General features: G+C 39.9%; 4 protein-coding genes across 8 annotated transcripts in view; 3 read left to right on the top strand and 1 right to left on the bottom strand.

The window, feature by feature from the left end:
- The first annotated feature begins 9 nt into the window (after positions 1 to 9).
- Positions 10 to 8,415, top strand: LOC108617158 (uncharacterized). Of its 4 annotated transcripts, none has more exons than XM_089462591.1 (4): positions 10 to 4,514; positions 6,091 to 6,618; positions 6,963 to 8,063; positions 8,136 to 8,415. In XM_089462591.1, exons 1-4 carry the CDS (start codon positions 4,509 to 4,511, stop codon positions 8,280 to 8,282), a joined length of 1,782 nt encoding a protein of 593 aa, XP_089318717.1. In that variant the 5' UTR covers positions 10 to 4,508; the 3' UTR covers positions 8,283 to 8,415. The 4 variants fall into 4 exon arrangements, with proteins under 4 accessions (XP_089318717.1, XP_089318712.1, XP_017868354.1 ...); XM_089462586.1 differs by having other exon boundaries at positions 8,133 to 8,415; XM_018012865.2 differs by having other exon boundaries at positions 6,717 to 8,063.
- A 191-nt stretch (positions 8,416 to 8,606) lies between these two features.
- Positions 8,607 to 9,105, top strand: Polr2L (DNA-directed RNA polymerases I, II, and III subunit Rpb10). Its single transcript, XM_018012953.2, has 2 exons — positions 8,607 to 8,810; positions 8,895 to 9,105. The coding sequence occupies exons 1-2, from the start codon at positions 8,716 to 8,718 to the stop codon at positions 9,001 to 9,003; spliced, it is 204 nt and encodes a 67-aa protein (XP_017868442.1). The 5' UTR covers positions 8,607 to 8,715; the 3' UTR covers positions 9,004 to 9,105.
- LOC108617198 (methionine aminopeptidase 1) lies at positions 9,046 to 10,665 on the bottom strand. Its single transcript, XM_018012920.2, has 3 exons — positions 10,241 to 10,665; positions 9,412 to 10,149; positions 9,046 to 9,353 (listed from the first exon to the last, which is right to left on the bottom strand). Exons 1-3 carry the CDS (start codon positions 10,392 to 10,394, stop codon positions 9,121 to 9,123), a joined length of 1,125 nt encoding a protein of 374 aa, XP_017868409.1. The 5' UTR covers positions 10,395 to 10,665; the 3' UTR covers positions 9,046 to 9,120.
- A 462-nt stretch (positions 10,666 to 11,127) lies between these two features.
- Positions 11,128 to 19,182, top strand: part of tok (tolloid-like protein 1 tolkin) — a 31,858-nt gene continuing 23,803 nt past the window's right edge. The window contains exons 1-2 of one of the 2 annotated variants that reach the window (XM_089462334.1): positions 11,128 to 11,323; positions 11,395 to 11,451. The gene's annotated coding sequence lies outside the window, so the exon portion shown is untranslated. The remainder of the gene's footprint in view (positions 11,324 to 11,394; positions 11,452 to 19,182) is intronic. The other variant, XM_018012419.2, reaches the window with a different exon arrangement.

Here is a 19,182-nt window from a genome sequence, read left to right as displayed (position 1 = left end):
TGAACTTTTAGTCCTCGCTTTCCCCTTCACTTTCTCAACTTGTCTCAAGCTCTTCTTCTTTGGAATCGTTCACGCGCTTGCGCTTAAGCCGCTACTAAAACGCTCTGTGTGTGTTTCGTTTTCGTCTCATTTCTTTTGTAAATATTTGTAAATAGTTGACTAAATATGTAACTCGGATAATGTGTATAAAGATCGTTAAGCCATTTGATTTCGAAGCATTTGCATTGCATTAATGTTCAGAATAGTTTTCGGTACATGGATTTGTTCAAATATTAAACACTGCCAAAGCGTATAGAAATCACATTAAATGTACTTTAACTGAAAACACAAAATGCAGATAGTTCAGTTCAGTTCTCATTCGGAATCGTAATACGAATATTCAGATATGATTTTCAATAACATTTTGTGACATCAATTTAGCTTATTGAAATGTAAAAGTTAATCGAATTCGAGCTTTTAATAATATGTAACAAAAAAAAAAAAAAAAAAAAAAAAAAAACCAACAAAAAGATAAAAATAAAAATTATCATTAAGATTGATTTTCGGTTAGTTGTGTTTGTTTTGATAATATACACAGTAGCCTTAGGTTTAGACAACAAATGAAACGAAAAAATTGAACATTGTGAATATTAAGTATGCGCCTTCAAAGTAACATGTAACATATATACAGCATGTACGTATGTATGTATGTAGTGTGAAACAAAAAAAGAAAAAAATCCAAAAAGAAAAAAAATAGATAATATAATACGGCAGCAAGTTCATTTATTGCTAGGGCTATTATACATTAAAGTTAATATAGATGAGAAGAAAAAAGCATTTGCAATCCTTATAACAGGCATAGAGTAAACCCAAAAGTTAAACATAATTTTTAATGAATAACATAGTTTATACAATTTTTAGAATTATAAATACTCACACACACACATAGACACATATAGACACATAGACACACACGTACACACATACAACCACACGCACATATAGATGCATCACATCAGCGAAAAACCCATTGACAAGAACAACAAAACGAACTCTCGATGTTGTGAGACTTGATTAAATCATGTTTACGCTAAATAAAATTATAAAAAAAAAAATATATAAAATACAAAAATTTAAAAAAAAAATCAAATAATATACAGAATGCAAAACGAGAACTATCCACAAATAGCTTATAAAATATAAATCGAAAAAGCTTTTGAAAATCTGAACAAAGCTGCGTTCGGCATTTCTTATATACGAATTGCCTGATTTCATTTACATAAGTATCATGTCATTCTATTCATTAATCAATTTCATATTCGCTAAGATCGAAAGCGCCAACGTTTCAGCTTTGTTCCAAAAAAAAAAAAAATAAATAAAAATAAAAAAATTAAATAGGATATAATGATAATATTGTATATCGCCTAGAAATACTCAATGCCATAAAACTAGACACAAATGCAACGTTTTGTAGACAAATTTCATGAGTAAAATGTAAAAAACATACGTATATATGTATATATACCCATATATATGTATATATATGATATTCGTAAATGTAAAGCATTTTACAGTAGTTAGATACTTTGTATAGGAAACAACGTTTGCAGCTAAAAACAAATATTTAAAAAAAAAATAAAACAAAACACAAATGAAAATTTTAAATGTTTGGGTGACAAACAAATGTTATTTTGTAATTATTGCATACTTTAAAAACTAAAACAAAAAGAAAGCGTTATTAAATTTATAAATGCCGAAATTGAAAACAAAATTATTGTATAATTTCGTAGCACTTTCACAACTACCATATTTATTTATACATATGTATGCATAGAAGTATATGAATATTTATATTTATATATAAATATATATTTAGTCATATATTGCACATGCATACAAATTATTTTAGTACTATGTGCATTAAAAATGTATAAATAATTAAAAACAAAAAGACAAAGTAAAAACTAACATTAAAAATAACATCAAATAGTCAACATAACTGTAATTAAGCTTTTTAGTTTTTACCCGCGATTTATAAAATATATTTACAAGTAAAATTCTAAAAATTTGTCATAAGATTAAAGATAAAAAAAAAAAATAAATAAAATGCTGATTAACAAATTTATTTACATAAAACTAATAGATCAAGATCGAGATCAGCGACCGCTTGATAAAAAAAAAACACATTGTTTTTGTTTAACAGAAAAACTAAAATTTTTGAAAAAAAAAAAAAACAAATTTTAAATAATATTAATATAAAATAACAACAAAAAGTAAAAAGAACCCCTTAAAATTCGCATTTTAAACAATTGTCTATGAAAAATAATATAAAATAATTAATACAATGCAAGTAAAGAGTAACAGATAACTGTAATTAAATAAACGCTATAATAATAATATTATGTTGTTAATGTTTAAAAAAAAACCTTGTTAAAATAATATTTCAAAATAAAAAAAAAAAAATAAAAAATAAAAAATACGAATACAAAATTTCAATCAACGGGCAGCGCCCAGACTTTTCCTTGTTAAAAGTGAAATCTTGAGCTAGGGCATGGCCAACGGCTCCAACTGCCCAAAAAGTGACCCACATTTGGCGGCCCGGGCCGACAGAAATTCCATCGCCCAATTGCGTTTAGAAATTTGAGTTGCGCCTCGCATAAAACGCACCCAATTACCAAGTCCAGTTGAACGCAAGCGTTTCATAAGCTTTTTTATAACGCCCTGCCCTATACATTAGTATTGTATAATCAGAGATCTATAGCTGATTTACATACAGTATATGTGTACCATATGTAGTTAACTAATGAAGTCGCACACGCATCAATACAAATGGCCATTAAACAACTAGCATATGTGGTAAATATTTAGTATGTTCCACATATATTGAAGATATTCATTTGTAGAGTTACACAAGCATAAATCATAATAAAATAATGAAACATATTTTTAATATCAATGAGGAGACTTTATTAGATAGAAAGTCTTATGGCATTAATATTTTTTACATTCATTACAATCTTAACCATTATTAATTGTTTTTGAAGACTTATGGATCAATGACTGGGCTCCTATAAATCCATTTAAATAATTATTATCATTAATTTATTAATTATTTATTTTTTATCCATACTACCATATAAAACAATACTCAGGGGCAACTCTCAGCTGTTAAATGTGTTTTAAATATATCTAAAACACTTTATATACATTTATTCTTACACTTATATATAATAATAGATCTTTTCAATAGTAATAAATAAAATATCTACGTTTATTTTATGAGTCTGTCATGGCTTTAGTTCTATTTAATAATAAGCTAAAAGCTAAATATGATTTATTTTATTTACTTTCAATAAGCTCAAAGCAAAAATTGTTTTTGTTTTGAGTAAGAAGAAAGCCAGTTAACTGACTGAATGGAAGATTATGGGCGCTTAATTGGTTGCACACAAATCTTTATGCTCTAATAAGTGCTATTAATATTGTCAGCTAATAAGATCATAGTCAGTTGATTACTAACTGTACTACAATATATGTATACAATAAAAGTAGTCTAACACACTTGCCAGAACCAGTGCGCGTACCACTGCCAAGCGCCAAGCGCCAAGCGCCAAGCGAAGCTCATAAAAAAGACAAACTGATTCCGGTTAACTACTCTTGATAGCAAACATCTTGTTTAGCTTAGGCTTCAGCTTCAGCAACTTCAAAGGTTTTGCTTTGTTCCTGCGCCAGAAAGCCACAGGCGCCACTGCGAAAAGAGCTCAGCTCGATATCATGAGCGCCTGGTGTGAATTGCTTTTTAAGGCATTGGATGAGTGAATATTAGCAAGACAAGTTCGTTGCCCAAGTCTTTTGTTTGCCCAGGCCGAGCTGGCAGCTGGCCAAGAACTGGCAAACACTTTCGTTTAAGCTGTGCGTGTATGTCTGCCAGCCGCAGCAGCAGAAGGAGAAGGGGAAGCAGACAGCGAAGGAGAAGTCAAGTAAGAAGAAGAAGAAGACAGTGCTCATGCCGGCAAATCTCATGTAGTTGTGGTCGCGTGCTAAGTCTCACCTGAGCACTGAACAAGTTTTCGAATCGAGTCGGCCAGCGCAGACGAAGAAAAGCCGACCACTTTCTTTGCGGTTTCATTGGCTTCCAGTCAGCGATGAGACGTGTACTTCCAGTGGCTGACAAAAGTAGCTATCACAGTCGGTTCGAGTGGCGGCGCTCAGCTCAGTTGTTAGCGCGACCTGAACAGGTGCAGACTTGCAGACTTTGCAGCTCCGGTTAGCATTTTGTGTGTTGTTTCGTATTATATTTTTCGTCGTGCTAAAGGAAAGCGCCGCGGCGCACGTGGACATGAAGTTAATTGATGTTATTATATATTTAATAGCTATTTTAATCTTCATCTATTTGCTGTTGGAGTAAACCACATTCACTCGCCACTCACTTACGCAGCTGCAAGCCAAAGCTTTCCTTACTCTTCATCTTCTTCTTCTTCTTCACGCTCCACAAACTCTTCATCTGCAAGGCAACTACAATCGCTGCCAATATGAAGGTAAGTAGAATCTCACGCTGATTTTATGAGCTTCAATTATCGATCATCAAATGATGGGAAATGCATTTTATGCAAATACACAATCTCTATGGACGCCCCAGGCTCAGTCGGGCTGAGTTCGGGTTTCTTTCTGAAAACTTCACCAAAAGCCAAAGACAATGGCGGCATTCAATTTTGTTGTTTTTGCAATATTTTCAATTGAATTGCAATTGATGCGCCGCTGTGGCTCGTGTTTTGAATACTTGTTAAATTGCGATTGGCGGGCACTTTCATTTGCGGTGCAGTAGCTGCAGCTGCAATTACAATTGCAAGAGCAATGCCTATGGCAATGGCAATGCCAATGGCAATTGAGAGCACTTGATGCGTCAAGTTTTCGCTGCAGGCAACCAAACAATGGGCCGGGCCGTTCGCTACACTTGCCTGGCTATTGCGATTGCCGTTGACTCTGGCTCTGCCTCTGCCTCTGCCGCTGCCTCTGCCTCAATGTGCAACGCAGTGAAGAAGATGAAACAGTTAGCTTAATGCTAAATAAAAGTTGACTTTCAGGTTGGCCAAATGCGTTGCGAATTGGGTTAGCTTGCGGCTGTTTCAATGCTGTCGCCTAATTCGCTGTTTCAATTGTGATTTGTGAGCTGTGAGCGTGGTCAGTCCGAGTTTAGTACCGTAGATCCTATTTCCATAACGGAAAACAATACAATATTACAATTCGTGCGTACCTTGGCTTTCATGCAACGGACCCCAGGTTCATTCACCAGTCAGTGCACCCGCTGCGGCCGTCGACCATTATTATTATGCAGATTTTCTTACAGGCGACAAAGCAGTATCAAATTGCTAACCGCTCGATAAACAGGCAGGCAGCAATTTGGTCTCAATTACGTCTGCCACTTTGATTAGGCAAACGCAGCACGTAATCAATAACCATAGTGCAGCGCTGCGCTGTGCACTGCGCGCTGACAGTTTCACCTGTAAGCAGCGCTTGATTGACTGGCCGCACTAACGGTAAAACATTGTCATTGCCAGTGTCGCGCGGACAAGTGAAATTTGTTGTTGCTGTAACAATTACACTGGCAAATTGTTGACTTCCACTTCACTCGTGGCCCGGCCATGTTTGTAGCAGAACCAAATCAATTTGGTATTTCACTTTCATTGGCCCATAGTCTTAATTAGCCGCGACCGCTGCACGCCCGCCCGTGCCCACAGTAATGGCTTACATGCTTACACGTACATGTACACATGCATGTGTGTGTGTGTGTGTGTGTGTGTGTATGTAAATGCTTAAAGGTTTATTATGGCCTTATGCCTTAGTGGCCAGCGGCAGGCGACGTGATAAAATTTTAGAAAACCGCCAATTTATACAAATTAAGGCCATTATTTTCGGTTCTCCGTCCGTCCCCAGACTTGCCTCCCTTTGCCCCCAGTTTGTCCGTGCAGCTGCAGAGCTGATAGAGCTTAGAAAGTTGTACATATACATGCAAACATAAATATATATCTTTGTTAAGTACTTACCTGCAGAAGAGATAATTAAATTTCGTTTAATGGATTTTCGTGTTAATTTGTTACGTTTTTACTGCTTTAGCATTTCGTACTCTTGACGCTGCTGTGCGGCCTGGTCAGCTGTGATCTGTCTGCCGTCAAGCGTCCGTTGGTCTTCAGCAACGGCAACTGGCCTCCCAAGAGCGCCAACCAGCTGTCTCGCCATCCAGCTGCCTCAGCCAACGGGAAGCAGCGCACCTTGGTCGTTCAGATTCGCAGTGATCAGCCAGTGCCATTGGTGTTGAAGGGTCGTCCCGGCGCCCACACACACGCCCATCAGCACCTCGGCTCACACTCGCACCTGCACTCTCACGCTCACCTGCATGGCCACGCCCACTCTCACGCACACACACACCTGTTGCATGGAGCCGCGCCTCAGCACTTGCGTGGCGTTCGCCCACTGAAGCTCAGCGCTCCAGTCTACCTGAAGCCGGCAGGCAGTCTGCGCAAACCGTTGAAGATCAAGTTGAGCAACTCGAAGCCGCACTCGAAGCCCACCTTCGGATACGAGAAGCCCTTCAAGTACGAGAAGCCCACTGCGGTCGCCTATAGCGAACTGCAGAACTTGCCGGTAAGTACCATAAAAAGTGGACAGGGAACTCGGAGCACGCACACACACGCGCACACCTAGAGAGATATCCTTATACACATACATACATATACCCACAGCTGGACACACACAACAACTACAACACCGAGCACTTTGCACCAATTTACACGGTACCCGCACCCAATCTGGCCCAGCACCACGATCACGACAATCAGATTGACGACGGCCTAAACACTGCATACCTGCCCCCACAACAGCAACAACAACCACAGTTGAGCACTCAACGTCCCCAGAGCAGCTATTACAGCGTGCATGAGGACGAGACAAATGATAAAACGATTCGTGATCCCATTTCGGGTTCGCAGAAACTCTTTGCCCCAGATCCAGACCCATCTTTGCCCACCACTAAGGTGAAGATCGCCACGGAGAGCTTTAACACGCCGAGCAACAACCAGCCCCTGCCGTCGGATGTGCAAAGCAACCATCTGCCCGCGCAGCCATTGGTCCAGATTGTGGGTGCTCAGGCAGCAGCACAGACAGTGCCCATCTATCCAATCCAGTTCACGCAGCAGCAGACGACACAGCCCTTCATCGCCGCAGCCCTGCCTGCCGCCCAAATACCCATCTACAATCCTACCTATCTGGTCACCCAGTCCAATCAGCTTTACAGCCAGCACAAGCAGCAGCTCTTCAAGCCCAGCGTGGAGCACGTCGTTGAGACCGGCTATGTCAACGCCGACCTGACGCAAGAGGTGGCCAGCAACGGGCAAATTCTGCAGGCCGCCAAGGATACGCAACACAATATCCATCCAGTGCTGGACTCGGCTCCACAATATGCCGCATTAATCGCTGCTCCTGCACTGAGCGAGCCCGCAGAGCCTGTGTATGATACGGCGCCCTTCCACTTGACCAATGTCGCCGCATCAGTGAGCTCCACAGCACCCGAGGGCGGATTTGTGGTGTCCAACTATTATGGAAATTCGCACGACTCTTCGCAGCTGCTGCAAGCTTATGCCGAGGAAGAAGCCCGACGGCAGCAACTGGAAACTGAGCAGGCTGCACTTGAGCTTCAAAAACAACAGCAGCATCAGCTGCAATTGGAAGAGCTGCATGCTCAGGCACAGGCTCATGCACAGCTGCAGCAGCAATACCAACAAGAACTGCAGCAGCAACAACAACAGCAATATCAACACGAGTTGCAGTTGGAAGAGCTGAAGGCTCAGGCACATGAGCAACACTTGCAGCAGCAGCAACATCAGCAACAACTTCAAATTCACCAACTGCAACAGCAGCATCAGCAGCAACAGTTACAGCTGCAACAGCAACAGCAGCAACAGCTGCAGCAGCGTCAACCCACAGATCCGGCGGCTGCTGCTTTCGAGGAGCATCAGCGTTTGGTACAGCAGCAACTGGGCAGCACTACACCTTTGCGTATTTTTGTTCCAGATGAAGAAACACCGGAGACGGTAAGCAAGCAAAATCATTTTGAATACGTACATCCTTATAATTATTAATTTAATTCGTCTAAACTACAGCAGCGTCTACAAAAACGCTCGGATAATCTCAAGAAGGGCTCATTTGAAGATGTCTCCACGCTGCAGTCGAATGATGCATCAAAGGATTTGTATCCCGTTTCAACTTCTGTGGAAGTGTCAGGCAGTCAAACAGATGCTGACAACGAATAGGAATATATCATTGTTATGGACATAGTTATTAGCGGACTTTAAATATTTATTTTACAACACACATTTGTAAATGTAATCATATAGAAAGAGTCGATAGTGTAATTAATAAATGTATTAATGTTTAAAAAAAAAACCGCGAGAATTTTAAAATGAAACACAAATTTAAATACAAATATTAATATGTACCTAGCATATGGGCGCGCTCTATCAATACAGCCTCAGTTTGAATTTTACCACACGCGCGCTTTATTAAATAGGCCACACTGTTAAGTATCGATAAATAACCAATATTCAGACCATGTGCTCAGCTATCGATGGTAAGCAATCATGTGAAGCAAGTTGGCAGCCTTTATGGTAAAATAGAAGCTAAACAGAAAAGTGTGCGCTAAGCACAAATTAAATAAATTGTCATAAAAAGACAAATATAATAAATATGATAATACCAATTCGGTGTTTTACCTGTGGCAAGGTTATTGGTAACAAATGGGAATCTTACCTAGGCTTGCTACAGGCTGAGTATACGGAAGGGTAAGATTCGACGCTCCGCAAGCAAAGCAATTTCATCTGCATTTCATATTCTTAGTACTTTAACTGTATATAATTATTCTTTAGTGACGCATTGGATGCTTTAGGATTAAAGCGCTATTGTTGCCGTCGAATGCTGCTTGGCCATGTGGATCTCATTGAGAAGCTACTCAACTATGCACCTCTCGAAAAGTAACAAATGGATGCTACACTTGGGACAGTTGTGATTATACGGAACTTAAACGACAAACTTTATATTTTATTGTAAAAATAAATTAAAGCTCAATTTAAGAAAGAACAGTCGTTTCAAGAACTACATTTTGTCCATGAACCATGGCTGCCCGTTGTTTTCACGGCGTTTCGTGAGGATCTCACAACCATTGTTAGTGACTAACAGAGTTTGTTCGAATTGTGCCGAGTAGAGGCCGTCCCCGGTGACGGCAGTCCAGTCATCTGGCCAGGATTCTGCCTTCTGAACACCCTCGGAAATCATTGGCTCAATTGTGAAGCAGTGCCCAGCGGCCATCACGCCAACGGCAGAGTTCTCTGTGGAATGGGCAAGACATGAGTTCGGTATCCAAGGGAAAAAGGAAGACTCACTTACTAGCATAGTGTGGCACATTGGGTGCGGTGTGGAAAACGCGATGAATACCGTGACCGCAATAGCTGCGAACGACGCTGAAGCCATGAGGCGCCACGTACTTCTGGATGACATTACCTATCTCTCGGTACTTAACGCCAGGACGCACCAGTTCAATAGCTTTGCACAACGATTCGTATGTAATGCGCACTAGTTTCTTGTGCTTCTCTGAGACGTCGCCAACGAAAAAAGTTTCGTTGAGATCACCATGAAAGCCGTGATGATAGACAGTCACATCGATGTTGCATATGTCGCCATTCTCCAGGGGACGTAAGTCAGGTATGCCGTGGCAAATGACCTCGTTAACGCTCGTGCAGCATGACTTGGGGAAGTTGTAGTAGTTGAGCGGGGATGGATAGCAGTCGCGCTCGATGGCTGCCTCGTGCACCAAGCGATCTAGTTCATCGGTTGTGATGCCTACTTCAATGGCTTTGGCGCCCTCATCTAGGCACTCACGGCCCAGCCTTCCAGCCACTCGCATTGCCTCAATTTCGTCATCGTCGAGCACTTTGATTGTTGTTCCACGCAGAGCTTCTTCCGACAAAGATCGTCCAGCAGGATGATCTGCGTAATCTGGACGCTTGATTGCCTCTGGAACGGCACGTTTGGGGGTCTGCGGAAACGGACGCAGTTTGCCGGTGAACCGAAAGTGCGGCCATGGATTGTAAACACCATCATCAACGACAGGCTTCTGACCACCGGCTAATTTGAACCAAAACATATCCGATTAATATACATTTATTATTTAACATATATTTATATTTATTTAAAATTTATGACGAAGTGAACCTACCAGCTAATGCATGGATCACCTTGTGCTCTTTCCAGAAGCCTTTAAAGCATGCCTGCGAGCAGAAAAATGAGCCTTTGATTCCCAATTTAATGCAAGTGGGGCACTGAAGCGTCGCCTCATTGTTACAGTTCGTTGTTTCGCAACTTTGCGTCATTACAGCGTGTAAAAATGTCCTCTTAAAAACTGTTCCAAAATTAGCACTTCGACGGACACAATAACCACATGCAACGCCGTTATTTTTTTCTGATTTTCATTATCGATATATTTACAATCGATGGTTTAGTATATCACCATGTCGTAGAATAGAAATTATCGACGTTGTTGATTTTTTTCAAATTGTTTAGTATTAAATTTTAATAAAATTATATTTTATTATTAAAGAAATGAAGGCATGTGTGTGTGAAACTCGATATTCTATTATATTTTTATTTACATTTCCAAAACCTACATAATATATTTGTCTGGCACAATGAAATCTATGAATTCCTGATGTGATATAAACAATTGTTACTTTAAGGAAGTTTCTGCACAAGAAGTTTCTTTCAATTAAAATTTCATTAATCATTTAAAAATTTCGGTTTAATCAAAAGTTATTTCGATTCAATTCTAGTTTCTTGAATATTTTTATGAAATAATAATATTAAATAGTGAATAATAGTTTATAGTTAATTTATGAGAAATAATGCTTAGTTTCTAAGAGATATAACAACCTGACAATGATATGAATTTGAATTTTCGTTATACGTTGTACATTTTCAAAAGCAGCTGTTAGCAATTGTCTAGGCACATGCGCTTTATCCCTTTCCTTCTATCTCCCTCTCTTTCTGCCTCGCTCTCTGCTAGGCACAGCTGTGCAGCAATTGAAGCGTTGGCTCTGTTTATGTTTGAATCTCTCCAATCAAAGCGCGAGAACCTTTCGTCGTGAACGGACGTGTATTCCATTGTTGCGGCTAAATAACGCGAACGAAAGAATAATAGCAACAAACTTGTTTGATCTGAAGCAGAATTAGTGTTCGCATAAAGTCCAAAAGGATTTGGAGTGTGTGTGGTGCCAGGAGTGAATAGAATCTAGTGCACTAATAAGTAATATTAATATTAATAATAATAATACAAACACATATTTATATAAACATCATTTGAATTGCCTGCTACAGGTGGAACATCTGCCATACTGTTGCTGTGTAGTCGAGGATATTTCAATTCAATTCAAAGTTCGTAATTTCGAGAAGCGAATATGAAATCATAAGTAAAAGTAAATCATGGGTAATTTACCTGCACATGTTGAGTTCATATAATTCCTAGTCGCTAATCTATTATATTAGACAGTCCGTCGGTCGGGCATTGAAATGAATGGATCAGTTTTGTCGCGATCTTTGCACTCGCCGTTCGATCGCGTTCTATGCGTTTTCCTTATCAGCAGCGGCTGCTGTTGTTGGCCCCGCGTTTCGTTTTTGCGTTCACTTTGAGCAGACGACGACAAACACGCCGCAGTTACTGTTGATGCTGCTGTTGCTGTTGCTGTTGCTGTTGCCGTTGCCGTTGCGGCAGAGAAGAGGCAACGGCATCAAATTGCTATAAATAACAAACGGCACGCGGCTGCGTCCGTGTGTGCACTGTACGTTGCTTGCCACACCTCCGCCTCACCACCTCTACGCCTTATTGACCCCCCTCAACTAAAATCAGCAGCAGCCGGCTCTTCGCACGATGGGTGTTTGATTCCACTACCTATCGCTAACTGAGTCGTTGTCAGTTTTCCGCTTTTCATTAAACAAAACTGAAACAACAACAAAACCAAGCGAAACGCAAATCGTCAATTGTCAATGGTCTTCATTCGGAAGGCCGCCTGCGTAATTAAAATAGAATCTGTTTTCCCTGAATGTGTGTGTGGGAGCTTATGTGTGGGTGTGTGTGTGTGTCTGTGTGACTATATACTAAAGTAAGACATTACTTTATTGTGTTTTGTTCAGGCTATTGCAATACGGAACAACGTCAAAAGTCAAGGTACCGCTGCCGTTGCCGTTGGCGCTGCTGCTGCTGCCGCTACAAGCAGCGCTGCAACGCTCGCAGCAGCATCGGCCGAGACAGCAATGATCTTGCATTGCTGTTGTTGCTTTGAACTCGATGGCAGACAAAGATTGAGCAAAGCAGGATCGCACAATGTTCTTTGCTGTTATTCTTGTTATTGTTGAACGACTCTTCATTCTTTTCTTTTTTTTGGACAACGATCATCGGCGTCTGCCCAGCGGCTATACGAGCCGATCCTCGCAGAAATTAAAGGTAGAGAGCAGAGAAGGCAAAAAACAGAAAACAACAAAATCTTTAAGACCGGCAGCGAACACGCATTAGAGTTAATTGGGCTCCGTCTGCGGCAGTGGCTCCAGTCCAGGTGCCTTTGATACGCAATGCTAAGGCATTAGCAGAATGTTGCCACAACATGTGTGTGCGCGTGTGAGTATGTATGCACATACACATATGGACATACATACAAAGACATATTTGTTTGTATGCACACATGTGTGGTGCGCATTTGTACGCATTTGCCTGATGCTTGTGTCAGTTAGATGAAAATTTATGCGTCAAAGCAAACAAAAAAAGAAAAACAAAAAAAAAAAAACAGAAAAAAAATGAAAAAATTGAACGAATATGAAATTCAAAGTGTTGTCCCGCTCAGCAGAGTCTCGTTCAGTTGCCGCGGCATTTTCCAGCGCTTCAGCACTTCCGCTCTGCCAGAAAATCAACTTCCGCTGGCAAACAATTGTCAGCAGGGGGCGGTGGCCCAAGGCGTCAAGAGTGGAGCGCGGAGCGAGGGGCGCATGGGCTTGGGTCTCCGCTGACAATGCCAGCGGCGTTGCTTTACGTAGCAAACGCAGCACAAGAGACGCATATTGATATTGTTGCCAGGATTCTTACGCTTCACTGCACTCACACACTTACCCACCCACACACACACACACGCACACACACATACATACATACATTCAGTCATATAAATTTAAGCTGCTGCAAGCGCATTTCACTTTTGCTTCACTGCTCCTGTTGGCTGTTTTGTCCCTTATCCTTTGGCCCGGCAAACATTTTGTGGCATCTTCGCCTGCTTATTGCCAGCCAACGAACGCCATTAAGCGTTTCATGTTACCTCCTTTCGCATTACAAAATTGTCCGCGTATGCATTTCCCAACAATTCTTTCCATTTCTGCGACATTTCATTTCATTCCATATTTCTGCCAGCTTTTTCGCTTTTGAATAGAACACAACTTTGCTTCCTCTTGGTAATACCCTTGGAGAGAGCATTAAGAATTTGCCATGGCGAGTGTATTCGTGTGTACAGAAGGAGATCTGATCAAAGTTACGTTTCCTTTCCTTCACTTATTTTACTTTTGATCAAGATATTTAACTACTTACATTATGCTCTTTGTATTCTGTTCACATCTGATTATGGAAAAAATATTCTTGCTTTGATTTAAGTATTGCTTAAAATACTTATTTCTTTAGGTATTATATCTATTGATATTAAAATCATGTATATATTCATTTCTAATTATGAACAATTCTAAAAATAAATTGTGACTAGAATATAATTATTGCTTTACATATATACTTTTTTGCTTAGCTATTATATCTATTGATAATGTTATCACTCTCTTTGTATTCTATTTATTTAGCTTTCTAGAAAGTTCTAAAAATAAAACCCTACTCTAACCTATGTCTTATTTTAAGGACATATTTGTTTAACTATTATATCGTGCCCTTTTTGTCTTCCATTTATTTTTTATTCTAGACAATTCCATAAAAAAATCTCATTGCTTTAGAAGCGTCTTTGTTTTCCTATACATTTCCTTAAGGGTATTCCGTCTGCAGCGAATTATTATTAAATTTTGGGAGCCTTGCACGCATTTCTACTTCAGTTGCGAAGGGGCGCGTGCTTAAAACGTTTTTATTTTTTCTGGTTTCTGGTTTGGGTTTTTCTTTCCACTCCAGCCGAGCTTTGATATGTTGAAATTTTCATTTTTAGATACTTTCATTTTGTTGATTTGCCATCGCAGCAAATATACAAAAATTAAAAGCAAATTATGTGCCGCAGGTGCCGGAGGCAGCGGGGAGCAGCGGACTTGTGGTGACTCTAATCCACATCAAATCGGATATCTGCGTGCGCCTGGGCAGTCCGAAACGCACAAAATCTCTTATCTGCCAAGTATTTGGAGCAAGCGATTCAAGTTATTTTATGAATATTTGTATAGGCTCTCGAATTTGCATGGTAAGCCATGTCGGGGCGGCTGAATGCTGAGTGTTGAGTGTCGCGCGTGGGCGGTCTATCAAGGCACTGCTAACGGTATATATATCTATATATGTACATATATGTATATATATTGCAAGGCTTCGCCCACCCCACTCTGGACTTATTTTCCTTCGTATCTCACTTCATCTCGTTTGCCGCACTACACCTCTTCTTGACATAAATATTTTGTTATCAACGTCGTTCTTGTTGCTGCTATGAAGCAAAGTTAATGATATGTCGCAACTGGGTGAGCATAGGTGTCTGGCTGTGTGTCTGGCTGTGTGTGTGTACGTGAGTGTGTGTCGGTATGTCTGGAGACAAGCGTCCTCAGTAAGGATCTATGTGTGTATCTGAGTCCGTGCTCTGCATCAGCTTTATGCGAAATTAATTGTAATTTAAGTACGTTAAATTTCTGGCTTCTAAGTAGAAATAATGCAATCTTATTCGCTGTAGCCTCTTCTCAGCGCCAGCAGGAGTGGCCACAGTACTACTTAAGCGTACATTCATTTGCGTATTCAAGCATGTTCGACGCCATTCAAGTATGCACAAAACAAGCCCCAATAAATCTATTGAAGATGAAATGCGTAATGATTATTCATGCGGAACTCAATGTTAAAAGCTTTGTTTAACTTAATGAACTTTGAGCTCTCTGCTCCTTGAGCTTCGGTTATGTCGGATTGACTTAATTCATGCGTTCGTTCACTTGCAGGATACATGAAAAAAGCATTTACATGCCAAAAGTTAAGACTCCAAGCCCTCCACAGCCACAGCTTTTGTGCTGTGCTCTTTCTTTGCTCATCTTTTGGGCTCGTTCAAATTTGTACAGCATTCAGAGGGCCGAGGGTCGAGGACAGAGAGCCGAGGACCAAGGACAGAGAACCGACGACCGCCTGGCATTCAGTTTTATTTGCCAAATTAAAAGGATTTCATTTGCTTTTCATATTTGCATTGGTTTTTATCGCCGCTGCCAGACAACTGGCTTTGACCCAACGCCGATTTTCCCACACAATCACCATAAAACCGAATCTCGGCGCCATATTTTCTGCCCTCGTACTGGCTGCTGCCTTCCTCTTTACTTTTTTTTATGTTGTGGCACAGTCGTTGGCAATTGTTATTTATGGCCAAAGGAAGGAAAAAGTAGCCGTAGCAGCTGACAAGGCGAGCAGGCAAGGCTTCAACCTCAGCCTCCACCGCCCCAGCCCGCAGCGGTGTAGTGTGGCGTATGCCCAGGTCGATCATCATTTCTGTTGTTAGTATTAATTATTTGCTAGCCTCAGTGCTGGCCCTCAAATTGCATAATTTAGGTCTTAAACAGCCGTTTGACCATTGCTCATGTTCTATATGCGGCTTTCCCACATCTCTGTACATATTTGCCGTCATGGGCACGGGTTCCGTTACACAGAGTGGAGCACAGGATAGCAGCAGGAGCAGGTGCAGGAGCACGAGTAACGGCAGCAGCCTATCTGTCTGCGGTGTATTTCATGGTTGAGCTTTATTTACATTCATATGGCTACAGCCGAAGCGGCCAAGACCAGTCGGCCCGACCAGGACACAAGCAGCTCGGAGCATTTTGGTTACAGTTGCAACCACCTGGGCATGTTGTTGGCTGAGGCCACAGGTGCTAGCTGGGCAAGCTTAATTATTTGCAGTTGGCTGTGGCCCAGTGTTGGCTCTGGACCTTTGCTCCCTTTCAGTGTGCGTTCGTTTTGTCTGTTGGTTTGTTCACCTCACTGCCTGTTTATTTGGCAACCCGTTTGCATTCTGCGTTTGTACAGCATTTAAGTCGCATAGAAGTCGGTCCGGCAGTTCATCAGTGAATAGGAGAATGCCCCTTCACTCCCTCCTTCACTACCTACATATGTGTGCATTCGCCTGTATCTCTGTTAATTTAAATTTACGGCTTTTTATTACGCCAATTTTCAGTGCTGTCCGCCCGCGCTTCCCATTCACTGCGCTCCTGTTGATATGCAATATTTTTAATCAGCCACGCAAGCAAACATTCAGCCCGACGCGACGTGAATTAAAACTATATATATATAAAGAACTTTTCATTTTGTGTCTGTGTATATGCAGCCCAAATTGCAAACAAAATCTGAATCCGCACTCGTTTTTACTCGCATGCATATTAAATGTCTGGGGGAGATTAATTTTTTTCCATGCAATTATATTATTTACGTAAGCCCTTAATTCTCATATTTCAAAGTAAGTTTAAGCTACCTCTGTTATTGGTATAGTAACAAATCAACAAGCCTTTCAAAAGTGCCTTAAGTCTTCCTGCGTGTGCTACCTCGCCTCGGATTTGCCAGGTCAACGCTTAAGCCACAAAGGCTTTGGGATCAAGTTGAAGCAGGGCACACGTATGGCAGCATCGGTAGAGAACATTGTTTAAGTCTCAGCTTAATATGCACTTTTAGTAAAGTAGAAAACTAAAGAAAAGTTGACTGCAGAAATGTCAGGTAATCTGGGGAAAATATTTAACTAAAATTATAACTATTTTCAAAATACCTAAAAAGAATTAATGGTTAGAGAAGGAAATTGGTGTTGGGTGTAATTATTACAGAAAAAGTAGAAGGGAATGTTTGATCGGCTTTAAGCAAAGACCTGGCCCGGGTGGTGTAAGAGCATTTTCCTAGTTCTAGTTAGATGCTGTTCGATCTTTTGGCTGTAGTATCGGGTTAGAATCCAGGTGTTTTTGAATACCTCTTTGAATCCCTTAATTTTTTTATTCTTCTTCAATTCTAACCATCCGTTCATTAGTTTCACATATCACAAAGAACCTCAGTGGTTGTCATTCCGTACACTTGGATACCAAAGTAACGGAGCTATGAAATTCTTGTTGATTCTGACCTTGTCTAGAGATCGCTTGTGTCGTTATAGCATTTATGCTATTACTTTGACGAAGATCTTTGAAGTTAAGAGTCATAATCTGACTCACATTATAATACACATCGAATCTTTAAATACTCCATACGGAATTTGTTACAAAAATTATAACTTTTACGTTTGGTTTGAGGACTACTCAATATGTTCCGTCCAAGCCCATTTTATAATGTTGGTAATTTATGATCAAAATGTCGTTTGTTGCAAAAGACCTACCAAATAAGGAAGGTCAATTCCAAATTCCAAACTCAGCAGACGAAGCTAATGGATATTTTATTATATCAATAACTAAAATTGAAATATGACTGTGGAGTGAAAGATTAGAACTTTCAGTGAGCAGCTATCTTAGGTACTTTATTTTTCCCCTTCATCAAAAACGTTCAAAAATTGTAAACAAAACTAGTAGCTTTTCAAGTACCCTATGTACACAGATACATGCATATATATATATACACATAAGCATATATATATATGAGGCTGTTTGTTATGGATCTTCGCACAATTTGACACAGGTGCTTAAGTATTTACTTCTCTAGGCATCATATCACAGTAATCAATTATAATAAATCAAGTGTATATATGTATGTATATAATAATGACATCCTTTGGCAGCTATGTACACAGTTAGCTACTTGAAATGTCAACTGTCACGGCGGCAAGACAAATCAAAGTGCGCGGCCTCTTGGAGGAACTTTTTAGGAACAGGCTCGTGTCAAGATTTGCGCTTGTAAACACTAAAAATGTCAGAGGCGAGGCGAAGCGGGGGCAATATGCTATTGTGCCGACTACCAGCTTAGCCTAGAACGTTGTCATTGTCAGTTCGTGTAGTTTGAAAGTGGCGCCTGACACTTGACAAGTCTGATTGATGGCGTGACTGTGAGTGAGCAGCAGGATGTTGGCGGAATCGTGAAATTGCTGAAGCTTCGTTCGTCTTGGACCCTCATCTCATTTAATTAAACTAAATGCGAACGCTTCGCTTCATTCAGAATCACCCCACACAATTGCCCAATATCGTTTATGCACGCCAAGCAGAAATGAAGAAAGGCTCCTTGGCAGACTCAAGTTTCATAATTCGCTAAGGAAACAAATACAACAAAGAATATTACCACATAATACTTGAGAGAGATATTGAATAAATAAATATGTATTTATAAATATAGATGATAAACATTAGCTACCTCTGAAAATTGTTGAACATAGTTGACCAATTCATATAAGTATAGCTTTGTCATGGAAGCAAAATGATATATGTGTTTACAGTAGAGTTTCTATATTTCATTTGGCTTTATGATTTACTAAGAATTTCATTTTCCTAGATAATGTTTTGGAGTAACACAGACTTTACATTTTTCGATATTAGGGTGTTCAACTTAGCAGCTTTGCATAATATTCTTCCTAATGTTTAATTTATGTGATTGTTGATTGTTATTTCAATTCCTTTCCATAAATTCAATCCAACTCCTTTAAGAAACGACAATTGCTTAGGCAGTTTTTAAAATGACTTAAAATGAAAGAGTTTACCGGGACTCGAATGTATTTATACATATATAAGTCTCTTTGCTCTATATAATTATATAAATAAAAGTTAGCCTTATAATTAAAATATTGACTACTTTATAAGAAGAAGACACACAATTATATATTTGAAATTTAAGTTTTCTTAACTTCCTGCTTACGGACAACTGGAAAACATACAACAAACTGACGAGCATTACAGAAAACCAATATACTGTTTTCATTTCGTAAACAAGTATAAAAATAAAACAAACAAACATCAAAACACATT

The sequence above is a fragment of the Drosophila arizonae genome, chromosome 2 (assembly GCF_054131065.1).
Source record: "Drosophila arizonae isolate 15081-1271.41 chromosome 2, UAZ_ARI_1.0, whole genome shotgun sequence".
Classification (NCBI taxonomy): Eukaryota; Metazoa; Arthropoda; class Insecta; order Diptera; family Drosophilidae; genus Drosophila; species Drosophila arizonae.
This window is presented reverse-complemented; position numbering and strand designations above follow the sequence as displayed.